Below are 25,441 nucleotides of genomic sequence, written 5' to 3' on the forward strand. Positions count from 1 at the left end.
TCACAGCAGCTGCTCACCTTCTTGGAATGGCAATTCTGGATAAATACTGATTCCAGTAGTATGGAAAATGAAGTATGGAAAAAAGATTAACTGAAAAAAGGCTAATGCAACCAGGGTAACACTTAAGAAATGCCTGCTTTGGTTGCATAATAAAGTTAATCCATTTCCAATAATGTTGCATTAATATACCAGCTTCTACTGAAACTTTGAATCCTCCTCCAGAAGAAAGCCAGTTCTGATAATGGTATGGCCAAACATCTGGGGACCAGAGTGCTACGAGAAAGAGCTGTGTAAGAGCCTAGCCAAAGGCCTGCCTGACTTTGCTTGGGAGCTGCATCGCCCTTAGTACTCACCCAACCTATGCTGCAGGTGTGCCATGGACCTCACAGATTCTGATTCGCTCACTTTACCTTGGATCTGCCTTGTCCTTGCAAACTTGTTTGCTCTGCTGGCTGAATGTCACTGCTGTCATCTTACAGGTGACTGCAGGACTGCCCTCCACTCAGGGAGGTCACTGCCCTTGTCGTTATCACCCTGAGCTCCCAGACTGTCTTGCCAAAGAGCTGCCCACTTTTGCTGCTCCCTAAAGCCTCAAAAGAAAGGCTTGCAAGGAATCCTTATTCCCATTTCACCAAAAAGCTCTTGTGCTTGAGTGCCAAGCAGCTTCGTACAGCCCACCAACTACAGCTCACCATGTTCCAGAGTTCCAGCACTGGACACCGAGGAGCCTTTCCTCCCTGCCAGCACAATGTAAGTGCATGAAAAGCAAAACGCTGACCAAAGCCACTGTCAGTCAGAAGAATCTCAAACCAGAAGAAATACACTTTTTTAATCTGAAAGTTAACCATTTCAAACTGATTCACTACTACCCTGCAGACCAACCACATCTTTTTTTTACTGCTCCTGATAGCCCACAAAATCACTGCTGAAATATGGATGCCTTAAACCATACATGCACCTCTAGCTCTTGATCAAATCCTACCACAAGAAGGAGCAAACTCTGCCAAATTCCAGCTCTTACAGTGACAGTTCTGTCCACCCAGTCCCCAACTCTCCCAATATCAAGCACAATGAGGGAAGTTTCCACTGTTAATCCTTCCATGTTCAGTACACCTGAATTGCACACAGATAATTTCTAAGAGATAATAAAATGCTCCAGGGAAAGAAGTTGCACTAGTACAAACTTTAACTTGTCATTGCATTTGGATTTCAAAGGCCTGAATGTCAAGAGACAAGACTCCAAAAAGAGGGAAACACCCTGAAGCAAACACAACTGCATTCACATTTTCTCAGTGCCTAAGGAGAAGTAATAATAGTGCTGGAATACTGGGTAGTTCTGTGCTAAATAAAAAGCATGAGAAGGTTACGGACGACGCAGAAATCTGACAGTTAGAGGTAAAAAAATAGGTATTGAGAGATTCATCCTTTAGTTGAGAAAAAGGACAGAAGTGATGATTGCAATGTATGTTTTTAAAGATAAAAATATCACGTGTAAAAGGCATTTTTAAACTAAAGGCAACATAAAGCCAAAGTCAGTTTTTGAAAAACAGAATTGTGTGTCATCCTTCAAGAACCAGAAAAATTTATTGAGCCCCTGTAAAGATAAGATTTTAGACAAAATAATTTACTCTTGATCTTCTATCTAAGCAGTCACAAATAAAGATTTCAGAAACCAAAATCCTCAGCTCTTAAGTTAAATAAAAGACAGACAGCCTCACTGTATACATAAATTCTTATAGAGAAAACATCCAGGGTTACACAATAACCAGTTGCTGGTGATTTCTGCAAAAATACTGTTCACACTGGACCATATTCATAGTGTCCTTTGGTCAGTACTTTTACTTTCATAAACTTTTCAGTAATTAACACAGGGCCTAGAAAGTTCTGGTTTTGTGTTCATCAATGAATCAAAATACAAATTCGTTGGTACTCTGTCTAAAATTGAAAAAGCCCCTTTTTCAAATGAAAAATGAGACAAAGAAGTTTCTTGAAAAATAACACGAAGTAATTCAATGAAACAGTCGTCCTCGTCCACGTTTGCTCTTGAGATGACTTGCAGAACGCCTGAGAGTTTTCCTCTCTTGACGGTGTCGTTTCTCAGCTTCCTGCTGTTTCCTTTGCTGCTCTGACTGGAATATTAAAACAAAAATAGACTCAGGTTCTTGTAAACTTGCACCTCATTGTTCCAGTATCAATATATCATGTCAGAATTCCATTAGGAAAACATGGAAATGTCACCACAAATATCCCCATGCTATCTTGTCTTATACCGTACTTGGTAGTTCTGGGTATCCCCAGGCACTATTATTCCAAGTTTTTCAGGGCAAATGTTTAACACAAAGATACCAAAAGCCAGTGAATAAAGTAATGTATTTCAGAAAAAAACAATGTTTAACAATACACTCCGGAATTTATATTTAGTTCCCTCAAGAAGGCAGATCCCAATTTGAGGCTACTTAGTATATACTTTGGTTAACTAGTTCAATATGTTAACTATGTTCAATATTTGCACAAATTTATTTCAAAAAGACAGCATAATTAGTTAAATTTGCTGAAGCATACGGGTTTTTTAAAATGTGTTCTGACTTAGGAGTTCTTGAAAGTGTTTTATATGCTGTATGCAATTCTAGAAACACTTTCCACATGAAAACAATTTTTAATTTCTGCTCCTGTGGCACATGTTCTAATAATGTTTCTCCCCTTCATCAAAAACATGTTGAAAGTGTTTAATTTACGTACCATATAAACTACTATTTTCTTTGGAAGACTAAGGCTTCTCTTTAAACCTAGCATGAACTGGCACTACCCAAGCTCAGGCAACTGTCCATGCTAAAAAGTACTCCAGCAATTCCAGCAATTTCAACATCAGCACAGAACAACTGAATTGACAGTGAGACAGAATCACTACTACTGAGTATGCAGCTGCATTCCCACTGCATCTTGCTCTGTAATCAACAGCATTCAAATGCCAGCCTACCTCTCCCTGAATCTCCCATTCTCAGACCATTTAAACTTGAGCTAGAGATATGCCTGCATAGACAGCATTTTGGCTGAGGTGAGGTAGGAACCAATTTACCAAATGTAGCAATAAGCCCATATCAGTATGAAGGCAGTGAAAGCTAGTGGTCTTCAGACTTTGATGAAATTTACTGATTCCCATTTTCACTGCAAGCAGAACAAGAAATCTACTATTTGAAAATATAAGTAATTTCTCTCTGTCTCTATACCTCTTCTGAAACAGCCTAGAAAAATCTCACTTAAGTTCACGTTGACTGCTACTGATAGTGGACTGATCTTGATTTGCATCAGAAACTTTGTGGTTTGGTTTTGGGTTTTTTGTTTGCTTTTTTTTTTAAATGTCTTCCATACCTTCCTAGTAGTGTAAGTACTTAGGTATTTTAGAAACCCTGCTATTTTGTTAGATCTATTTGCTATAACAAAGCATACTGAAATTGAAAACTAAGCTGCCACACTGTAGGAACCATATTCAAATCCTCTGAAAACTAAACTGTGAAATATCAACAACAAACAATTTCATTATTGGATCTATCAGTGGTTGCTAGGCATTTGGGAGGCTGACAACATACCACACCTGCAGCAGCCAAGTTCAGTCTCAATTCCACTAACTAGAAGTTTGAGTGATACCAACCTTAGGGAAGAACAATTCCCTCCCAGACTAAATCTTTCCACCTACTCGTAAATACACCTGCCCTTTAAGGAAAAGGCATCACAAAGTGTAAGTTGATGACTCAAGTAACACCAAAATCTCTTTTTTGGCTTGTCAACTACAACTCTTTATTCTCTGAAAAGGAGCATAAAGACCGCATAGCATGACTTCTTCCTAGCTCTACCTGCTCCATTCCTTGAGACTTCAGAATATATACACAGGGTCTGTTTCTTTGAGAGAAGACTTGTGAGTTTTACTTTGTTGTTCTGTTGATAGGAGAAAATATCTCCACTGTAGATGCATTATTTTTCTTTCAATCAGATATTTAAAAATATTTTTATGCAAATGACTACAATGTACATATTTCAATAAAGCAGTATCAGTTAACAGTCAGGAAAAGAAAATCCATAGATGTTAGCAGCACAATAATTAAAAAAACCCTGAAAGCTATATCTTATCTGATGGAATCAAGTAAAAATGGCATTCTGAACCACTGCTGTGCCTGTCTTCTTCCACCTTACTCCTAAATCTTCACAAAACTGTTACAGTGACAGTTCATTATGCACTACTGCCTGCAAGAAACCTTGTGGCTTTACACTTTCTAAGTTAAAGCTACTGTAAAAAAGACTGTGCTTTCAAAGTCCTGCAAAGCCGATTTAATTAGTTGCAAGACATTAACATATCAGTTACAGAGTTGGTAAAATCCCCAGAATGGTTACCCTACATGGCACTGGCACTGCAGAGGAATTTGTGACTTGACTCCACAGTCAACACATTTTAAATTCCAGAAACACAGAAATCAAAAACAGATGAAAATGGACATCTGCAAGCAGATAATAATCAAGTAAAATAAGTAAGGTAGAAACAGTCTTTTTTTCTTCAGGCATAACCAATGTGACAACAAAATAACTACAGAGCCATTCTTGTGGCAGCGAGAATAATATTTGACAACTGGTAAGGAGAAATGTATTATAGCAAAGAGGCTTACCTGAGGAAAACCATTTTTAACTGACGTAAATTTTGTCAGCTCAAGTATATCAATATCTGGGTCTTAAGATTTTATAATGTGTCCTTTCCTCAGGTCTGAAGCAATTTTATAGTAAAAAATGCCTACGTGTTCCACAGCAGTAGCAGATGCACACATGCATTGAACTCTCTTCACATTGTAAAGTAATAGCGTGCCTGCAGTTTACAAAAATCTTTAGGCTGGGAAATCAAAAGCCTTGGTAAAGGTAGATAGGCAGCAGTCAACCACATACTTCAAATGGAATTTGACAACTAGAACAGGACCAGGACTCATTCCTGTGATGCGTGTTACTTGTTTGTTACAAGTTCAGTGACAAAGGCAGTTGGGAGCTCTGTTTTTATCATGCTGAGACCAAGCAACCTACAGCATCCTGCCTGCATTTGGACCTGCAGACCAAGATCTGATCAGTCCTGGCACAGAAGTCAGGCAAGGTCACAAGCTTCTGGTGGTGTGTCTGCAAATAAACTATTAAAAGACACAAGCCATTATTTTCCACCGGAACATAAGATTTTATGAGTGTTGCTTGAGTTATAAGGGATAAACACACTGAGTACTACCGGAGGCTTTCATTCTCTTGGCAAGAACCTGGAGAGTTGGCAGCTTATAAAGAAATGAAGAGGGACATTTGCTTGACGATTTTAAAGTTCCTGTTCTTTCATGCAAAAACTAAAGTTATTTGTATATTATCTTTAAAATTATATATATATAGCTCACCTTCTTTAATTTGAATGTTGCCTGTTTGCTGCCTACTGTGGTATCAGACACATTGAGTGTGCCAAGTTTTTCTTCAAGCTTTAAACGATCTTCAAGGGTTTTCCTGCAGAGAAAAATGAACATTTAGTCCCTATATTTGTCATCTTTTTACTATAATAAAGGTTGATAACGCAGTCAATAAAATAAACATTCAGGAAATAAAAAAGACAAATTCAAATAATTTCCTCCAGACAGTACTTTCAGTAGAAACACTTTTAAAATTTATGTAAATTTCATTGGGTTTGCTGCTAAAAAAGCAACATAACTCTAGTTGAGAAAGAAACTACATCCTTCTACTGCCATAGTTTTCTACGAAATGTCAGAAAAAGTTGGGGATATTAAACTCTGGTAATAGATACATGCACAAATTAAAAAAGTAGGGCTAGATATATAAAATTTTCTTGAAATCTCATAATTTCTGAATTGGAAACATTTTTGAGAGAAGGAAGTAATCTTGACTATAAATCAGAATAAATTCATCACAGAATGAATCACTGCACTGACAGAGACAAACTACTTAATCCTAATACAAATGACTGTTCAGACATTATGCCCACAACAGTCTTTTTCTGCATAAAAGAAAAATATAAATAAGTGAATGTGATGAATAAGACAGACCCTGGCCCCAGAGAGGAGCTCCACAGGAGCACATGACTTCAAGCACAGTGATTATCACTGAGTTTCTGTAAGCAAGCTGGCAAAGAGCCTCTCACTCAGGCACCCAAGTCCAGCATTTCTGTGAAGGAAGTAGCTGTTGTGGCTGAAACTGATACTGTTTTCAGCTCTTTTCCACTAGAAGCTAAAGTCCCTACAAAGGCAAGAGACATGGAAGTGCCCCAGTTGCTCCAGGTTGCAATCTGATACTCAGTATCATGATTACTGACTTCAGTTAAGTTGGGTCGTAACCTGGAAAAACTGAGGCATGGAAATACACCTTGTTCCCACACAGCCTCCAGCTCAGGGGTGAGGCAGGCAGGCAGGCATGTAGGGATGGTGCTGGCTTCAGCCAGCCTCCCTAAAGGCACCTGTGAGTCCTAACATAGCTCATCCTTCTCCTATAATGTAGGTCCTACAAGTAACTAACACCATCTTAAAATACAACGTGGCTTATAGGATCAAACTCACTCTACATGTGCTTAGAAAATATTCTCCTAACTGTAAACAAAATTTGATTCTGCAATTTGAGATGCTATTAGTGCCTCACTAGCACTTTCTGAAGAGGGCCAGAAGACATTTTTTGTACAAGTTTGAAACTGGAAAATAATAATGGCCAGTCTTCGCGAGCGAAGATTTGGGAAAGGTCATTAACCCTTCCAGCCTGCGCAGTGGATTTTTAGGTGAGACACAGCGTGCGCTGAACTGAGCCCACCCTTTAGTCCTGAGGTTCATCTGCCGGGGCCGAGCAAAGCTTGGACAGTGGCAGTGAGGTCCCCAGGATGTAGGTTTGTTTAGAGTGACCTTCTCTTAGGTGGATTGCCTTCCACGGCTGATGAGCTCCACCTGCCCAGGGGGCCGGGAATCGAACCCGGGTCACAGCGGTGAGAGTCAGACACTCTAACCACTAGACCACCAGAGGCCCGAAACTGGAAAATAAGTCATCATAAAAACACAGACGATTAGCAGCCACTAAAGTCAATGGCATTTACTGTGTATGAAGGACTCATGGACTGTGTCCTATGCTTTAAGTCTCTGAAGTCCACTGAATTTTGGTTAATGAGCCATTTTATGTAACAAAGACTTTTCAGATTAATCATGAAAAATTACTGTCAAGAATTACTTTATTTCTCATGACTAGGTACTTTGATTGTATTTTTTTTGGTAGTGTATTTTTCATTGAGTACATGTAAAAACTTGTTCCATCTGTGTGAATCGGAAAGACAAGCTAAGCCTTAGAGCTAACTGTGGCAGAAGATCAGTCACCAACACTGTAGTGGGATTTCTATGTTCAAGTCCCATTTTTCTCGCCTTTGAAAATGAACTGGAGAAATATGGCTACTACCCAGCAATTATTTAGCATGACTGCCTAGATACTGCTTCAGTCAGGAGAAAAGTTAAAATGAGGAGATACTAGCAAAATGATGTGGGCTTGCAATTGTACTGCATAAATACAGGTATGTGCCTGTTTATCTGAAAATGTGCAGAACTCAAGTGATAGCGAATTGCACGCACTGATACACAAACACAACAGCTGGGTTGTTTGTTTTGGTTTTTTTTTTTACATCTTCCTCAACAAATTAATTTAAGGGATACATTTACAGTGTTATTATAAGCAAATTCCCCTGCTCTACTGTAAAATACAAACAAAAAAAATTACCAATGCACTTCTTTTTTTGTCTTTATTAGGAGGAGAGTTTTTCAGGACTTTTCCTGTTGTTTTACTTTAGCAATACCTAGGAATGTCAACTGTCCTTTTGTTGGCTTCCTTGGCCACCTCTGGAGACACATACATGGACTGTCATACTTTTTATAAAATATGACTACTGTAGTTTTTAGTTTTGATATGCTCTAACTTCAGTAACATACTCTTTAAAGAGACATCGAGTAAATCAAAAAAGCTCTTAGCACACTGATAAAAATCCTTTCCTTTTATCCATTCCTTTTAAGTCACTAGGTAAGAAACTTATGCTGTAAGCAGAGGATTTGCAGGTTTTCTTGTCCAAGTGCAAAAGGGGAAAATTAAACACAGACAGATTTGAGACAAGGCGTTTTTTACAACCATGAGTAAATTTTGCAGATTTCCTGCACAGAGAAATGCGTAGACTGTTGGTCTAAGAAGAAATTTATAGTACGCACCACTGCTTTAGAAGTTGGGCTTGGAGCCGTGCTGAGTCAGGAACATGTCAAAAGAAACACCCAGTTTTATATAAGTCATAAACTGTTTCCTCAGGTAGAACATTATACGATTAGAGAAAAAAAAGAACACCTAGCCATTAAATGCATAGTGAGGGTATTAAGGTACTTAATTATACTGGTCACAGACCGTCATTCCATAACTTGGATATATCAAATCAAAGACAAACATGCCAGCCTCACCAGATGGTACATGCCACTACAGTCTTTCCAATTTTCAGTATGTTACTTGAATTACTTTTATGCTGACTACTTATCACTGAATAAGGCCAGCAGAAAATATATTTATTTTCTTTATAAAATTCTAATACATAAAAATGCTTATTAACCAAACAAGGTAGCTCGTAACACATGGTAAATCATTATGATTACAGTATCATATCAGTTATATGTTATACGAAACAGATACCAGCTGTTAATTTTTAATTTGAGGAATACCAAACTCCACACTAAGAACAATGCTTGGATGAGCACAAAGGGGTCAGTGAATGTTGAGCTAATTGCTTAGACAACGACTAAAAAAACCCCATGCAAGACAATTCAATGACAGCAACTCAAAAAACAAAGGATGTAATGCTATCCCATCCATTTTTTTGGTCATTCTCTTCTGTTCTCAAATTCTTCTCCTTTTTCTTACATTTTACATTATATCCCATCTATGCACCTACCACACAGAGGGTATCCATTAGCAGCAAATGTTAAGATAGATTCTCTTTTCTTTAAAAGCAGTCTTTTAAGTCTTTTGATGGTTTATGTTACCACTGATATTCCTTCATCTACTGGACAGGCCTGTGATATTTGCTTTTGTTTTCCCTGGGCTGAAGCAATAATCTTTCTCCCTTAAAACCACATTAAAGAATTTACTTTGCCTGTGTCACATTGTACTAATTTTTTCTAAATGTTTCTCTTCCTTACACCTGTCTTGGCTTATTTACTTAACTTTCCACACCTTTGTTCACATTTAAACCTTGTATGTTTTGCATAAAATGCAATCTTAGTCCTTCAAGTGAGTGCCCTTGAGAATTTTCTTTAGACCTTAGCAGCTAAATTTGTGCAAAAGAACAGCACGTGAGTAGGCTGCAGCCATACAGCCTTTTAATGAAGTATTTCAATGGCACTGAGAATACAATGTCATTTGACCACTGTCTCAGGCTCATTCCAAGTTACAGCTAACGTAACTGTAAACCTAATTATAATGTAAAAAAGTATTCTTAACCTATAATACTTTGTCAGAATGTCCAGAGATGATTTTCTCCTGACAAAGGAGAAAAACTGACAAAATTAAAAAGATGCTTTATCTTCTGGAACAAATTAAAAAAGAAAAATAATCAGAAGAAAGTTAATGGAAAAATCTAAGAAAGTTAGAGTCCAGAATAAGTGGGTATGTTCAATAAAAAGAACAAAATAAAATTCCTATGTGATAAAAAACAGCTAAGGAAAACACAGGAATCAGTTCTGCAAAACTGCTATAAATCTCAATTTATAAAGGGACAGGCTGAATTTTTTATCAAGTGTTTCTTTACGTGTCCTCAGAAAAGTTCATGATGAAACAACTAGGTTGTAGTGTCAGTCATTAGTGACATAAAGAAACAGGCCCATCATATTTCACTTTCTTTTCTTTAGCTGTATAATTTCATTCTACATACAAAAAGTAATGATTATTATGAGATCCATCCAGCACAACAACCTATTTCCAACATTAGTCAAAATCCTGCTCTGCATCCACTGTGCTGCAAGAACTCTGAAGCTACCTACAGTCTTCAAAGGTTTTAATATTAGTGGCTGTGCTTCAAACAGTAAAAGGCTATGAAAGCTTATCTTCTGAAAGGCTCAACCCACCTCTGAAAAAAGCAAATCAATGAGATTTGCAGGCATTGAGCACCTCAAAGCCAAGTCCTTTACATTGATGTGTTCTTTCTCTAGTTTGACATGCACTTTATACAGTATCCATTACTTTGGCTGATCATCAATTTAAAGCATAAAAAAAAAACCAACCAACAGACAAAAAACCCTAAACAAACCCCCTCCTAGTCTGGTATTTTGTACTGCAAAACGAAAAACAGAAATAGTACGTCCTGACAATGAGGACAGTGTAGATTTTGAAAATTTCTGGATGCCATAAAAATACCTAAACAAAACGATTTTTCTTTCACCATCTTGATCCTACCCCCTAAAACAGTGACTATTCATGCAGCATTCTACATTGTTTTAGAAGGTCAGATAAGGAACATCCAGACTGTCAACCTCATACTGACACTGGTGGAGAAACATAACCAGTCTCACAAGACATCAGTGTTGTTACCTGTGAAAGCAGCACTTCACAACACTGAATAATGGGATCCCCCAATCTGACTCAAAATATTAATCTCTTACTCATCTCACCTGTGTTGCCTCTCTGCCCTACTTTAAACAGTATATTTGTTTAACTACAAACCAAAGCTTTCAATAACTATGTCACTTGAGGTTATATCCCTGGATTGCCAGATGTTGCTTTACTTCCAAGCCAAAACATCACTAGCCTGCACTGCAGGGAAATACTTAAGAATTGCCCACCCCCAGCTATTAAAATAGGAACATTAGTCTTACTTCATTAATTTTTGTTTTTTGGCAGAGTCTTTGAAGCTTCTGAATTCCTCTCCTTCTTTAATCTCAAAAAACTGAGGTTTCAGTAATGTTTGCTGATCCTCCTTGGACCTTTCCCGACGCTTTAGTTTTTCCTCTTGGCGTAAAAGCTTGCGCTGTTTCCTGACCTCTTCAACCCAGCCTTTTTCATCATCTGAACTCTCAGAACTTTCTACATCACTTGCTTTTCCTTCTGGTTCTTCCTCCTCTTCCTGCAGACAAAAATAGTATAAAATAAGAAATCATCAACTAATTTTCCTTTCAAACCATTCCTGCAATTAGAGTATGTGACAGCTTTTAGATACAACTGAAGAGAAATAAAAGCAGTTATAGCAGATGAAGCTGAAAATATAATATGAAGTTGTTACTATCTACATATTTTATGTTTTTCAAATAATTATTCATGCAGATGCAATATTGTTCACATCTAAAAACTAGATTAGAATTATAAATTAGACTTAATTACTGTAGCTGATAAAACATTCTTGCATGCCTCAGTCCTTCTGGAGTGAAAAGTCTGAATGCTTAAAACAAAGGAAAAAAAATCTATGGAGTTTTCTTAATCCAAATGGAAAATATTTTACCTCTCCTATTGCTTCCAGTTCCTCTAAGATCTTCAGCTTCCTCTTTCTTTTCTCACTTATTTTAGAAACAAGTGGATTAAGTAGTCTAAATTCTTCACTCTGCTCATCCACCTGGAAATCTGGATTCTCAAACATGACCTTAAAACGATCATCTTTGAGAAGGCTGGGCAGATTCTGGAAAAGAAGTAAAGCATGAGCAAGTTAGACAATTCTGAAAAAGACATTAATAAAATAAGTAACACTTTTTTAAATTAAACAAAATTCAAAACCAGCATATGAAATGCCAGTTGCTTTATCCTTCCAGGTCAAATAAAAATCAAGATATATGCTTATTGTACTTTTACGAAGATCGTTCTAAGCTACCTGTAAGCAAGACTTTCTTAATGCACGCTACAGACACCTTAAGTACACAATTACTAATATTTTTGAATTAATGTTTCTCATACATTCAGCCAGCTAGTCTGGAGATATGCTGTTATCTATTGACTAATCAGAAGTACCTCCAAGGCAAATATGTTGCCTGACAGGGGTGATTCTACAACATGTAAAACAAATTATCAGGGTAAATGTCTTTATGCAATGGTACTATTTTACTGTAAATACTTAAGAGGAAGTGTTTCTATACATATTATAACACCTTTTTTCACTACCTTCATATACAAAATGGAGAAGACAGTTTTATTCATGTCAAAGTAAAATAAACTCAGTAAATTTTGCTATTGGTGAATTAGGAATAGTTCAAGCTACAAATTCAGGTTACGTGAAGACCAATTCTTGTTATTTTAAAAATCACTGCATTCAAAGCTTTTTATTACAAAAAGCTGATCTTTTAACACTGTCAAATTTATATCAGCATATTAATCTCTTCCCAGCATTAAATTTTCAGTGTTACTTCAGAAAGTGGAGGGTGGGACTAAGAATACAGAAAACAAAAAGTGTAAATTTCAAACACAAAACTGGTGCAAATGTGTGACTTTCAGCCACACAGCCAAAAATTAAATCCCAAAGCCTAAAAAAAATTTGTTTGTTGTAAGACTCTAATGCCATTTCGGGAAAATAATCAGAACATGCATTTTTATGTATACTCCTTTTTAGCCGATTTAATAACACAAACTCTATGTACTCCAAAACAAATCAGCCCCCAATTATTGAATTCTCATTTTCATTGTTACATTTGCTTAAGTCTGCATTTAAGTTTCACCACCATCTACTTTTTCAGTAGTTCATACTTCCTACTAACCCTAAAACACAAGATTTCATTAGATACCACATGCAGCTAATGTCTGCCTTTCATGAATGCAACATTCCTGTGAGAATGAGCACCTATGAAGTGCTACCTATAAAAAGCCTGCCCTCCTGTTAGGTATGAAACATTAACCCATTTCTTCCACTAAACTTCTCTTAAGATAGAAATGGATTATTTTTAACACCAAGAAGAATTGCTATTGCATAAGAGCGAACCATTTTGGCTAATCTATAAAATACAGTTAACTGTGTACACAAATAAAGACAATTGTGTCTTTAGTTTCATAGATAACATCAATCCTTGTGGCCACACCAAAATACCAACAAATGCAAACAACAGGTCTTGTTTGAACAGCCTTGGTATTGACTCTGCATTAACCAGCTTCTGGAGTCCTATGAAACCCATATCATCTTCACAGTGAGTATTTCATAATTTTTAGCTTTAAGTTACTACACGGTCTTTTTGTGCTGCAGCTACAGTGAAGTCCACCTTAAAGCCACCTACCAGAACAAATTATTTATGAAAAACAGAAACAATGGAATTTTTAATCTGTTTGGCCAAACAACAACAACAAATCAAACCTGTAAGCATTGCTATTTCTGTGCTCTAGGTTAGAGAAGCCTCCAAAGCAAGAGCTCACCTTCTGTTTCCTTTTTCTAGTCATCTGTTGCTCTTCTCCTTCTTCTTCAATCAGTTTGAGTGCAAGTTCTTTATTGACTTTTGGAAGTTTCTAACAAGAGGAAAGCAATTAATCAATAAATTAGCCTTTGACCCATGTAACTGACATGCTTTATACTTGTAAGTGTGGTGAAGAGAGAATTCTTATTCATTCTTACAACTCTTGCTGAAAAGTTCCTTGACTGGTTCCAAATATTTCTAGATACTAGTAAAGCAACAGCATTCGGAGAAGATTTAAGTAGGATTTCTGTAAAATTTTTAACTTGAAATGCATCAGCTTTAGTACTTTAACAGCAATTCTTTCTCTTTGTATGTTGAACAAATTCCATCTAGAAAGCTACCAGTTACAAACACAACACGATTTTCATAGATCTCTTTCCAGAGTATCATGTTTTAATGCTTTAAGTCATTTAGTATTATGATAGAAATAGAAACTGCAAGTTGTACTAGTGGGTTAACTGGTCAAGTGGCAAATGTGATAAGAGCTGCTCTTTTACAGTCTGGTATCAGTCTTTTGGAATCAGACATGGGAATTTTATGGTTCTATTCCAGAAATTCTATAAACTACTTTGTGTCTCTAATGATAAACAGAACCAAATCCTAAGTCATCACATCTCTAAGATACACTTAGGAATACATTACTCTTTATGAGTAGTTTTCCCAAAAGTATACGAATTGTTTATAGGATTTACCTTTAGTTGAACTCTCTGTGCACGTGTTTCTTCTATCTTCTGTCTTATTTTCTCTCTTCTGTATTCTTCATAGGCAAAAGGATTGGCCATCATTTTTGCCTTTGAACAGGCAGGAGAAAGTAAAAAGAAAATACCATTAGTATAGGACACAGTCTGTTATTTGTAGGGAAAAAAAACACGCAACCAAAATGAAAACCACAAAAAGAAAAAAGAAAACCCCACCACACATATTTTACTGTTAAGAATAAAAGTTGACATGAATCAACATTATTTACCTTGTGATAAAGTCTTATGTCCATGAAAAAGCCATGCATATATGCTCTGAGCAATGTTGATCCAATTAGATGAGCAAGGCCTGGAAAAAAAGGTTCCAGAGCATTTTAAAGAGCTTTCATATATAAAGAACTTTTATTCCAAGCTAGCCACTTCACTTGCCTGATTCAAGACAAACAAGCACTGCCAATGCAACACATCAATCCATCAGTCACATTCATCACATCAAGACTAAGTAAAACCACCAAAAAAAATCGCTTTGGCCAGAAAGAAATTTAAGCTTCTTCAGAGCAACGAAATCCATATTTCTTGCCATAATACATTACTAAGCACTTCTAAAAAATGCCCACATGCACTATGCTCCATACGAGTTTACAAAGAAAAATTCCAGAGGATTTTTTTTTTTTTAAAGTCCATAAGAGTTTGACAATTTCTTTTTTAGTGTGATACAAAGATGTTTTTAATTAAAGAGCTTTGCCTTAGGTCAAACTCGACTCCCCTAGTCTGAGCTAAATTAAGCAAACTGGAGCAAAACACTGCAATCAAAACATGTAATGGACAGAAAAAGGACTAACTACCTTGGGAGAAGCTTGCTTACCTTCTCTGCTATATGATTTTCAACATTCCAGTTCCTTGAAACTAGGGCTTCTATTAGCCCTAGAATGATTTCTACTTTCTGGAAATTACTACATTCAGACAGGGTAGCCTTTGGCAGATTTTGCTGTGAGTTCCAACATTGTATTTGAGCATCTCAAAAATATTTTGAAAACCAAACCAACTTCTTTTCCTATGCCTTCCATGTAGTGTCCGAAACCACACACCACAAATTCCTAGACATATTAAATCAGTAAATATCAATCACCTTCTTGGGATAAAAAGCTGAGAAATACAAGTATCTATCTTGCATCCGCTGGGAACCAAGGAACTTAGAGCCATCGGTCTGGAATATTAATAACCAAGAAGACTAAAGGAAACCACTGCCAGTGAATTTCTAACAGTGCTCACACATCACATCAGAATTACAAAATTTACATGTGCAAATGATCAAAAACTGAACAAAGAAGTCAGCTAAAGAGCATATTCAACTGCTTTACCTAAATTTTCAAGGTCTTTTCTGGTAACGAATTTGTAATCGTCATAAACTGTGCTCTCTGGATTCTCTTCCAGTTCTTCAGTCAAGTTGTCCAAGAAGGAGCACCATTTTGGGGCAGGTCCTAAAACCTGTGGATATTATGGAAAGTTGTAACATTGTGTATTATTACAGAAGAAGCCTAAAGTTATGCTCTTGGCTACTGTGCTGAAATTAATCCCACTGCAGACCTTAAGAGCAGCAGTCAGAGAACACAATTAAATCTATTGCTTACATTACCAATAAATACTATAGATTATGTGTTATTTTAATTTAGGTCATTTGAGAACAACCAGGCTAGAGGTTTCAAGTTGAACTGTTTCAAGTGGTCCTAGTCTGATTAATTTATTAAAAGCTCAGAGTCAAACATTTTAGATAAAATTACAAACTAATGGCACTAGATAGCAACTAATCTGTAAAGTGCTGTTGCATCTTTAAGTCATTAGGCTCACTATGCAACCATGTTAAATCCTACTCTGCCCTAATCATTTTAATTAAAACACCACAGGAATATTTCATGTATTTTTATTCAAGGATAAACCCAGACTGTATGAACAGATAATGGGAAATATTGAAAAAACTTGCATATTTCCACCATGAGGCAAAGGACTTATTTGCAGAATATTTTGTAGCACTATCGATGTATTTTTCCATATAAGCTTCCTCCAATTTCCTGAGTTAACAAATCGGTTCCCTTTACTTTTCCCTCCCACTGTTCTGATTAAAATTCCTCTCTATCCTGACACATGCAGCCACTCTCAACTGTTCCAGCACTATTATTTCAGTAGGTGAGTTAGCTGAATGGAAAAATCCAACACTACATTTTTCTCTCTAGAGTTAATCAGTGGACATTTTAGAACATTAAGTGACCAGCTCTCTCCTATAGTGGGACTTTTAATGATGTTTCTGATTTGTTTGCTAAAAATTCACATTAAAAACTCTGTAGTTCCCATGACATAGGAATGGTTGTGATTCAACAACATTTTAAGATCCCATTAAATTATGGAAACAACTAGAAGTGATTTCATATCTATAAAATATATACAGTTTCTTCTAACATGATTGTGTGGTAACCGTGGAGATCATGCTGTTAACTTAAAAAGTGTGTTTCTACTCATTCAAAATTCTTGAAGACAACTACACACGAAAACTGTAAAACTGTGTTCTAGACCATAACATTCTACCCATTCTAGCCTGTAACACTCTAGACAATAATATTTTATTCTAGCCCACTATTGTCTCTGTTTTAAATATAATTTATCTTCCTAAGATTTCAGCCCTAGCTGAGAACCATTACAAGCCAAATGAAAAACTGCACTTTGTTTTACAGTGCTGCATATTTCATTTCAATTACTAAGAGCTTCCAAGAAAATATCCAAGATGTCACTAACAGGAAACACTTTACCTACTTAATTAACCAAATCCCCATGTCTGCTCCAGGAATAAATGATAGATAACATTCAGATTGATTTCTTGCCCAACATTACGGAAGCTTTCGTCTCTATCTTGTCTCCATCCAGATTTTAATTTTTTATTTCCCTCAAACCCACATCTTTAAATGCCAAGCTTTTATATTAGTAATAAAGCAGTCTAGAACTATTACATGGCTTCACGCCGCTCAAGAAATCAGTTATCTGTGCTTCATTACCAGACCATCAAAGCATGACTGGGATGAAGGAACCTTCTCTTAAGTTTACATATAGTTTTGTTTTGGATGAAGCCGTTTGTCCTTACAAAAAAAAAAAAAATCAAACTGCTTACTAACTGAACAAGACTTCTCTTGTAATAAAATTTAAGTTTCTCTGCTGAAGATTATTAGAGATCAGAGAACCCTCAACTCACATCCATTCCCATTAAAGTTTGTTCCATCTTGCTGACACATCATGTGAAGACCTCCATCACTCCAATAAACCTTTTCTTCGCTTCCACGTCTACGACACCAACTGCTCGAGCTTTACAAAGCACAGGTTACTCATCGGAACTCAGGCCAATGCAACCAGTCAGGGTAATCCCCCAACGGGATCCTGACTGATGGAAATCTTTGAACAAGTAACTAAAGCAGAAGGTCGCACTAATGAGGGAAAACAGTTTATCTGCTCTTCAGCTTAGCTCCACTCACTGTTCCAAGTATTCATATACTCAAAACTTGATATTGAGAGTAAAACCTTTCATCGGACCTAATCTGTGGCATGAAACACATAAATCTAAAAACCTGATTAATCATTATAATCTGTGGAGCAAGTTGGATGAACAGATCACAGAAAACAAAGTGGGGGAAATGAGATAACTAATGGAAAAAAACAGTGGCAGAATACCAGGAAAAAATAGAAAGTCCAACCATTATTCAAATTTCACATGTAAACCGACAGAAAGGAAAACCCTACAGAGATGTCTGTATATTTGATTACCTTATTTCCCTCTTTCCCACCCCAGTGAAAAACCACTTGCCTACTTATTCTAGGACATCTTAGGAACTTTGCTTTGCACTTTAAAATGGAACGTTTTTTAAAGCTTAGGAAGAAATTTAAAAATAGAAAAAGCAAACAATACCAGCCACATTGACAAAATCATAAACAATAAATGCCCTTCTTTTGCAATAGTAATTCTTTGCAGAATTTAACTGCTACTGCATATTAAATCCAGAGTGTAGTGCTCCACTGTCGACCACCAGCAATCCCAGGATGCTAAGAGCATTCTGAAATGGTAGTCTCCATTATTCCTGTGCCCAGGTACAAATGCAACAATTGAGAGGGTTGGTCTGCACTGAGCCTCCAACGACATGGTGGGTTAAGTGAAACTGTCCTGTCCTCCCCCAGTTCATGAGTGTCCATACAGCAGGCATGCAGCAGCATAGGTGGGACCACTCAGGACCCCTTGGAGCTCCTGTCACTCAGCACTGGCACCATCTCAGCCTGGCGTGCAGTCCCTGCTAAAACCACCAAAACAGCCAGGAAGCTGTGGAGGTTGGGTAGGTCAATTATATCCTTGCCAATTTGGACTGGGAAGGTACAAATCTACCAGTGGCGGGTCCATTCTGCAGCCGACTGGCACTGGCTCTGCTGGACATGGAGGAAGCTTCTGGCAGCTTTTCACAGATGCCATCCCCGTAGTCCTCTGGTTATGAAAACCTGGCCATGGAAACCTAATACACCTCACCAACAATGATCAAACCAGTATTTTTGCTGTCTTCATTATTACTCCGTTTTCTGTAGGATAACCACTTCTTGAGGCAATTTCTGCCAATTGCTGTTCAAAGTCAAGAAGATTGCTTTGAAAATATTTTTGCCTAACAACAGAGGAGCCTCACCTGCATGCTGGGCCCTACCAGCAGCAAAGGGTGGGATGTTCCATGCTCTGCTCCCCTCCCAGTGCCTTCCTTCTTCACCAACTGGAAATAGCACCCATGAGGTGACTGAAGCACGGTTATCCTGCAGTGTCCCACCACCACATCACAAGATAGTGGCAGCTGGGTCATGCTGGCCCACTCCTCCCCACAGCGAGGACAAACTTACCACTACGACACACCAGTAACACAAACCTCACCATGGCCTTTCGTCTTATTCTAAGCCACAAGAAGTAAAAATGTGGACTTCATAATTATTAATGTTGTGCTATCTAATGTCTACTTTTTCTTAGTACACATTAGAATATTTTTTAACTTTAGACACAGAAAATACAAAATAAGGCAATTAGACTAGTGTACAACTAGCAGAGACAAGTCCAAGGCCAAACTGCTCAAAAATGGAGAAGTGTTGACAGAAAAATATTTTTTAAATATTGTAAAATAACTTCAAAAATCACAGTTCTTTGTATTCTATTCTACAAGATGTTTGACCTTATAATCTTGTCATCATCATCATCATGGCTAGGCTTCGCGAACGAAGATTAGGGAAGGCTCTATCCACATTTGCTGCAGGCACGCTGGTGGCTTATGAGGCCAATACGTGACAGACATATCCGATTGCAAAAGGCACAGCAGAAAGACTCCTTAGATGGTGTATTCTGCAATACACGGTTCTTTTTGCGTTGCCTTTTTTCCTCGAGGGTGATCCTGCGTGTGTTCTCAAAGGAGACAGCAGCGTTATAGATGGTGTGTCTCCAGGCCTCCCGATTTGAGGCCAGAGTGGACCAGTTATGGTGATCAATATGTCCAAGGCTGAGATGTTGCTTCAGGGAGTCCTTGTATCTTTTCTTCGGAACTCCTCTCATGCAGCAGCCAGTGGTAAGTTCACCGTAAAGCGGTTGCGAGCTATGCTGGTGATGGTACATGCCTTATAATCTTGTAGCACCACAAATATTAACATGGTACAGTAATGTTCTTACGGCCATGCCTAATTCCTGAGCACTTCTGTAGAAAATATCATCTTGTCATTGGTCTGTAATTCCCCTGAAATTAATGAACTCTATGACAGCATAGGTATTATATTCCCAGTCTATGACAGATGTTCCTTATCCTCACTCTGGAATGCCAGACAGCACTTGTACACTTTAAAATGCCACTCAACAATTTGACAGCCAGCTCTGCAGAGCTTTTAGAGCCATAAAAAAACTGCCCTAATCCCAACTAGTACTAAACATTCTCAACAATTTAAAAGAAGCCCAGGATGTGTAGAAGCTTCCAGTCAGATGTCAAGAGATTTAAATCAAATAACAAGTATCATTAAGTATCTGTTTGAAGGTTTCTGAGACCAATTCTACAGGAGTGAACTGAACAGCTGCTCTTTTCTTCTCAGGGAGTAAAGACAGGTTCTATTTTGCAGGATGTTAAATAGTAAGTCCCTGGAAGATTTCACAAAAGGCAGTGACAAACTCTTCAGTAGTAAACAAGATGTTGAAATATATTAAGATTCAAACAGCCAAAATCCCTCCCAGTCTTCATTGATGTATTTTAGCAATCAAAAATATGCAAAATGTTCACAGACAGCAATAATCAGATTTGAAAATAATTCACTAGAATTTGAAAAGTTTAGACTGTCTCAATTCCCTCTAGAAGACTAACAGTGTATGTGGACATCACTCAACCAAACAGTTCCAGAGGTTTGGAAAGCAGAAGTATCATCTGCCATGGCTGTACAAGACAGCAACACACACTTTCACAGAAACTTCAGTTTCACAAAAATTAACTAACGCCGTATCATGCCATACCACAGTTATACAGTTAGTAACAAAATACATCGTATCACTGCTCTTTTGTATTTTAGATGTAAAACCTTCTTTCAAAAATCTTCCAACTGTTTATTGTGGTACCTTCTATAGATTTTAAGTTAGACTAAGACCATTACCAGGTAGCAAAAATGTACTAATTAAATCATTGACTGCCACACTATTTGAATAATGGTAATTACAACAAAAATAGCACATTTTTAAGGCCTTCAACAGGTACAGTGTATTGTGTAAAATTATTAATGACTGAGTGGAGACCTTTTGTATAACTCCAGTATACGTGAATATGAAGTGTAGCAAGTACAGTGAAGGTCTGCAAGAAGGATTTCTGAGACAGTGACGCCTGCACAAGAATAAATACGTACAAAGTTATCACAGCGACACTGTAAATTAGAGGTTAGCTAAGCATCAGAGGAAAGCAACTCTTGACCAGTCTTTTAAATGGAGATAATGGGAAACAACTAACAACTAGTTTACACATAAATCTCAAATACTCAAGGAAAAGATTATACAGTCTGACTGTCTGTGATAAGATATGACTCCATGATACAAGGAAGCTCCTCACATTTCTCTGTTCCCACTAAAAAACTAAACCAAAAATGAAACTTAAAGCACTTATTTCCTAGACTACCATTTCTTTAAATTAAATATATTTTATACATATGACTCGATGACTTCACATACATATTTACATATAGGAGACACAAATAATTCTTTGGCAAGACAATAATAATAAAATCTAAATTTTTTTTTTTTTTTTTAAATGAAATGACACATTATAAAGCATTTTAAAGCCTTAACAGGACACGTCTGCTGAAGAAAGCAAATGCACATCTATGCATACATATTCCCAGCTTCAAACACTCCATTTAACAGGGGAAGGAGATTACAGAAGGTCTAATGAGGGAGGGGGGTAAAAAAAAGGGTGATCCCAGGGTGTGGGCAGTGATTGAAATGTACAATTGCATTTTAAACATAATTAGCTCCCTAATTGTATAGCCAAGTTTAATTAATGCAATTACATGAATTATTAATTACTATTAATTTTAAGAGTACTGTTTTCAATGTTTTGTTCTCTAATTTTAAGACAGATCTCAATATGTAGTAACTTTGAAAAGTTTCCATCTAGATGCACTGAAAAGTCAAGAGAACAAAGAATGCCTCGTTGCACCTTATTAAGAGTTAACATTAAATCAACTGCAATTGGTAACTCTCAAAAACAGATGGATTATTTCTACTTTGCAGACATGAAAAGCTGCAGCTCTTTGTCCTTGTTTCTATGCTTTTGACCTTCAATCATACGCAGCCCAAGATCTTCAGGGAGCCCAGGAGATCAGTTCTTGTTAGAAGGAGCCTTGGGATCACATTATCTTGTTATGTTTCTATCCACTACGTTTCTATATACAGCATTTATCTTAGCAACCAATGTGCTCCAAACAATTTGTCATTTTGAATTGTGCCATTCTTTTGTAATCTTCTTTCTTCCTGTGAATGCTCTACAATCAACTCCAATTATGCCCTGTTAATCTCATGAGTAATTCTATTTAATGTACTGAATAAAATTCTTTAATTCTACAAATTAAATTGGTTTGAGGAATAAACTCCAAACTAATCTCCCATACATTTTTCATCATTTCATGCTTTCAATCACCCTACATCATACGGTATAGATTTGGTGCTTTTACAGACATCAAGTAGCTCACTGGAATACAGGTATGACCAAAGGAGATTAAATAGCACATTCATTCTTTTCGGCATACTGCTGACAACAGCACTGCAGTTGGTTTTAAGCCCACGTACTCATAAATTTCACTGAACTATACAATGAATTGGCTCTTTCTCTCATCCTAACTCCAGGACATCCAGACATTTTTGGCAGATTCATTAATCAGAGTGGTTGAGTAGTTGGTTTTCCTACCTTTCACTGCACTATGGAAGCTGCCAAATCAACTATTTGGAAGTTTTACTCCTTAGAGAGCATGTTAAAGGAAACGTTGCTTTTAAGGTCTTCCCAGTGTTAAATAAAAACTGCTTCAGGAACTTGCATGCATCTTCTAGGAATGAGATACTAAATCTTTCTGCCCTCGTAGTTATCAGATAGTAAGTACCTCTTTTTCTAATTCAAGCAGTTTAACTTTATAGTGGCGGGGCTTTTTTTTTTTTTTAAATCTCATATACTCTGATCTGACAGGTATTACAGTCAGTTAACCAGTCACAAGTCTGCTCTCACTGTGAATGTTCTTGCTGAAGTAACCATCTTTCAAAGGAGACAATGGTCCAGTTCTAATAATGTTGGGAAAAAGCACCCTCAAGACAGGAACGGCAAATAATTTCTCAGCAAATAAAGTTACTCCTTAAAATTGTAAAGAAGATTACCAAAATAGCTCTTTTCCTCACAAGACAGGACAAAAAAGGGACACTTCTCAAGTCATCTGTGACATACCAGCTGTGGCCTTTAGAGTAAGAAGTCTGATGCTTTCACCAATGTCCCTATCATGTTCTGACATGCTGACATATATAAACCAAACACTTCATCAGTATTGCTAAGGATCTTTCATTTATCGAACTCCCTGCAAATTTTAGATCTTTAGACAATTGGAGTTGAGAATTTGAGGTCAGAAAAACAGATTGAAACTTGAAGTACAAGAACCCATTATTTTCACATGAAGTCAACTAATCAAATGAAGCTCAAAAGGTAAAAGGAGAGTGGCTTCTCAAAGCACGTGTTACAAGCATGACCTGCTTTAAGCACTTTCCCAAAAGTATCAGCTAGAAATTAATCAAAAGTTCCAGAAAGTCTGTTCTTATTCTAATACAGCAGTTTCTATAGCATATCTGCTGTAAAAATAGACACAGGTAAATTACTTAAATACTGTGCAAATAAGTTCAGCTGAGACTCACATCACAGGTTTTATTTACCAATGAACATTTGCTAACCATCTGTTTCTTTATCTATGGGGAAAAAAAAAGGAAAAGGTCCAGATCAGGTATGATCAGCTGATCGGCCTTGCTGACAACAGAAGGCAGGAACCACATTTTACTTTGGCCATCCACACCTCCCATTCCCTACCACATCTGATTAAGTGCTAACAAAAACACCCCACCTGAGCACGATACTCTTCAAAGAATAAATTCCTCACCAAGCTCTCCCCTTGCATTTACAATTGTTACTGTAGGGGGGACAGAAAAGTGGGAAACTTTATAACTGCCTTGGCCTTTCTTTTAAACAAGGAAAGAACAGCTTCTAACTTTCAGAAATTTGTTTCTCAAACCATAATGGCATTTCTTGCAATACTAAGGGCATAGGCCATCAATGGACAAAACTTCCACTACTAACAGAGATGAGAATAACACATGCAATAATTTCAGTATATATACAATAGCCTCTGATGGCAAACTAAATTAACAAGTAAGAACCACCAAAAATAAGCCAGAAATGTAAAGTCTCAGCAAGTCTCCTTCTCCATTTCTCCACTGGGACAGGAAAATTCCTCCACTGTCACGTTGTGTGGGATCTTGCCTCTCATGTTTTTAAGTGGCTGGGAAGAGGGATTTCATAGTATAAGCCAGATGCCAAGGAATGTTACAGCATAAATTATCTTCAAGTTTTGTTTAAATGACTGTACTGTACTTCATTATGACCAATATTTTAGGTAAATCTGAGGGACGCTACAGATGTAAAGGTAATGGCAAATCCAGCTGTATGCCTACCTTACCTAACTGACAAACTACTGGAAATCTAGGAATGTGTGGGCTTCTACTAACTCCCTGCCATTGCAGCTTAATTGCTTTTTGCAAACCTGGAAGGAAGACTTCTCTGCGAGTTTATACAACTACTGCCAGACAAACACAAAAGGAAGGAAAATGAACTACCTGTTGGGAACATGCAACTGCTCCAGACAGATAACAAAGATAAGCTCAGCATAAACCAACCTCTTTACAGAGCATAATGCTAGAGAGAAGAAACTTTATATAGCTTATGAAATAATTTTGAGTAGGAAACATATTTCAAATAAATATTTGAAAGCTTTCACATGTTTTATTTACCTCTCAGGTTTCTGTGATAGAAATCTTGAGTCTCCATAAATCTTACTATTTCTGCATAAAATAGTCATAACACATTTGGTTCACTACTGAGTACAGCACAGAAGATGACAATATAGATAACCCTCTGCTTTCAAATATAATAAAGACTTAGTTGACATTATCACAGAGAAAATTCTCACATGCTTTGCCTTTTCTGATTCAAAAGCTAATAAAGACACTAGTTCTTATTACATGCTAATAGACTATAGAACAGTACAAAACTTCCTTTAGCAACTACATCTTTTCAGTATCTGTGACTGCTTCTCTCTTCACTGATTGAAGCTAGGCAGCTGCACCTCTAAATTTTCAGAAATCAAGCAAATAGATGGCCCACAGGAAAGAACAGGGCAGCTTAAGAAATAAAGTATCTTTCAGATAATCGAGGCTTAAAAAAAGAGGAGCGCACTCCCCCCTCAAAATCTGTTTCTTAAAACAGAACAGAAGATCCATTACTACCAATTGCTCAAGAAACAGTCGCAACACTAAAAAACATGTGAGTCTTCTATCAACTGTCAGAGCAATAACCTGATATAATTCCATACAACTTCTGCTTTTAAGAGTTTTCTTCTGTGCTCTGTGAAGGGTATGATGTAAGCTATAAGAAAGTATGGACTTAACAGTCAACATGCTGCTGTCTCTTCAAAAAATAATGAAGAAGTGCTATCAGCCAT

General features: G+C 37.1%; 1 protein-coding gene across 1 annotated transcript in view; it reads right to left on the bottom strand.

Moving 5' to 3' along the window:
* Window positions 1-1,565: 1,565 nt before the first annotated feature.
* Window positions 1,566-25,441, bottom strand: part of NOL10 (nucleolar protein 10) — a 49,941-nt gene continuing 26,065 nt past the window's right edge. The window contains exons 14-21 of the mRNA XM_027713385.2: window positions 15,487-15,613; window positions 14,395-14,474; window positions 14,120-14,218; window positions 13,390-13,479; window positions 11,504-11,677; window positions 10,884-11,131; window positions 5,409-5,511; window positions 1,566-2,129 (exon numbers count right to left, since the gene is read on the bottom strand). Of these exons, the coding sequence (XP_027569186.1) occupies window positions 2,010-2,129; window positions 5,409-5,511; window positions 10,884-11,131; window positions 11,504-11,677; window positions 13,390-13,479; window positions 14,120-14,218; window positions 14,395-14,474; window positions 15,487-15,613 (1,041 nt within the window). The 3' untranslated portion in view covers window positions 1,566-2,009. The remainder of the gene's footprint in view (window positions 2,130-5,408; window positions 5,512-10,883; window positions 11,132-11,503; window positions 11,678-13,389; window positions 13,480-14,119; window positions 14,219-14,394; window positions 14,475-15,486; window positions 15,614-25,441) is intronic.

The sequence above is a fragment of the Pipra filicauda genome, unplaced genomic scaffold (assembly GCF_003945595.2).
Source record: "Pipra filicauda isolate LSUMZ 115617 unplaced genomic scaffold, ASM394559v2 scaffold485_size447873_pilon, whole genome shotgun sequence".
NCBI classification, from domain to species: Eukaryota; Metazoa; Chordata; class Aves; order Passeriformes; family Pipridae; genus Pipra; species Pipra filicauda.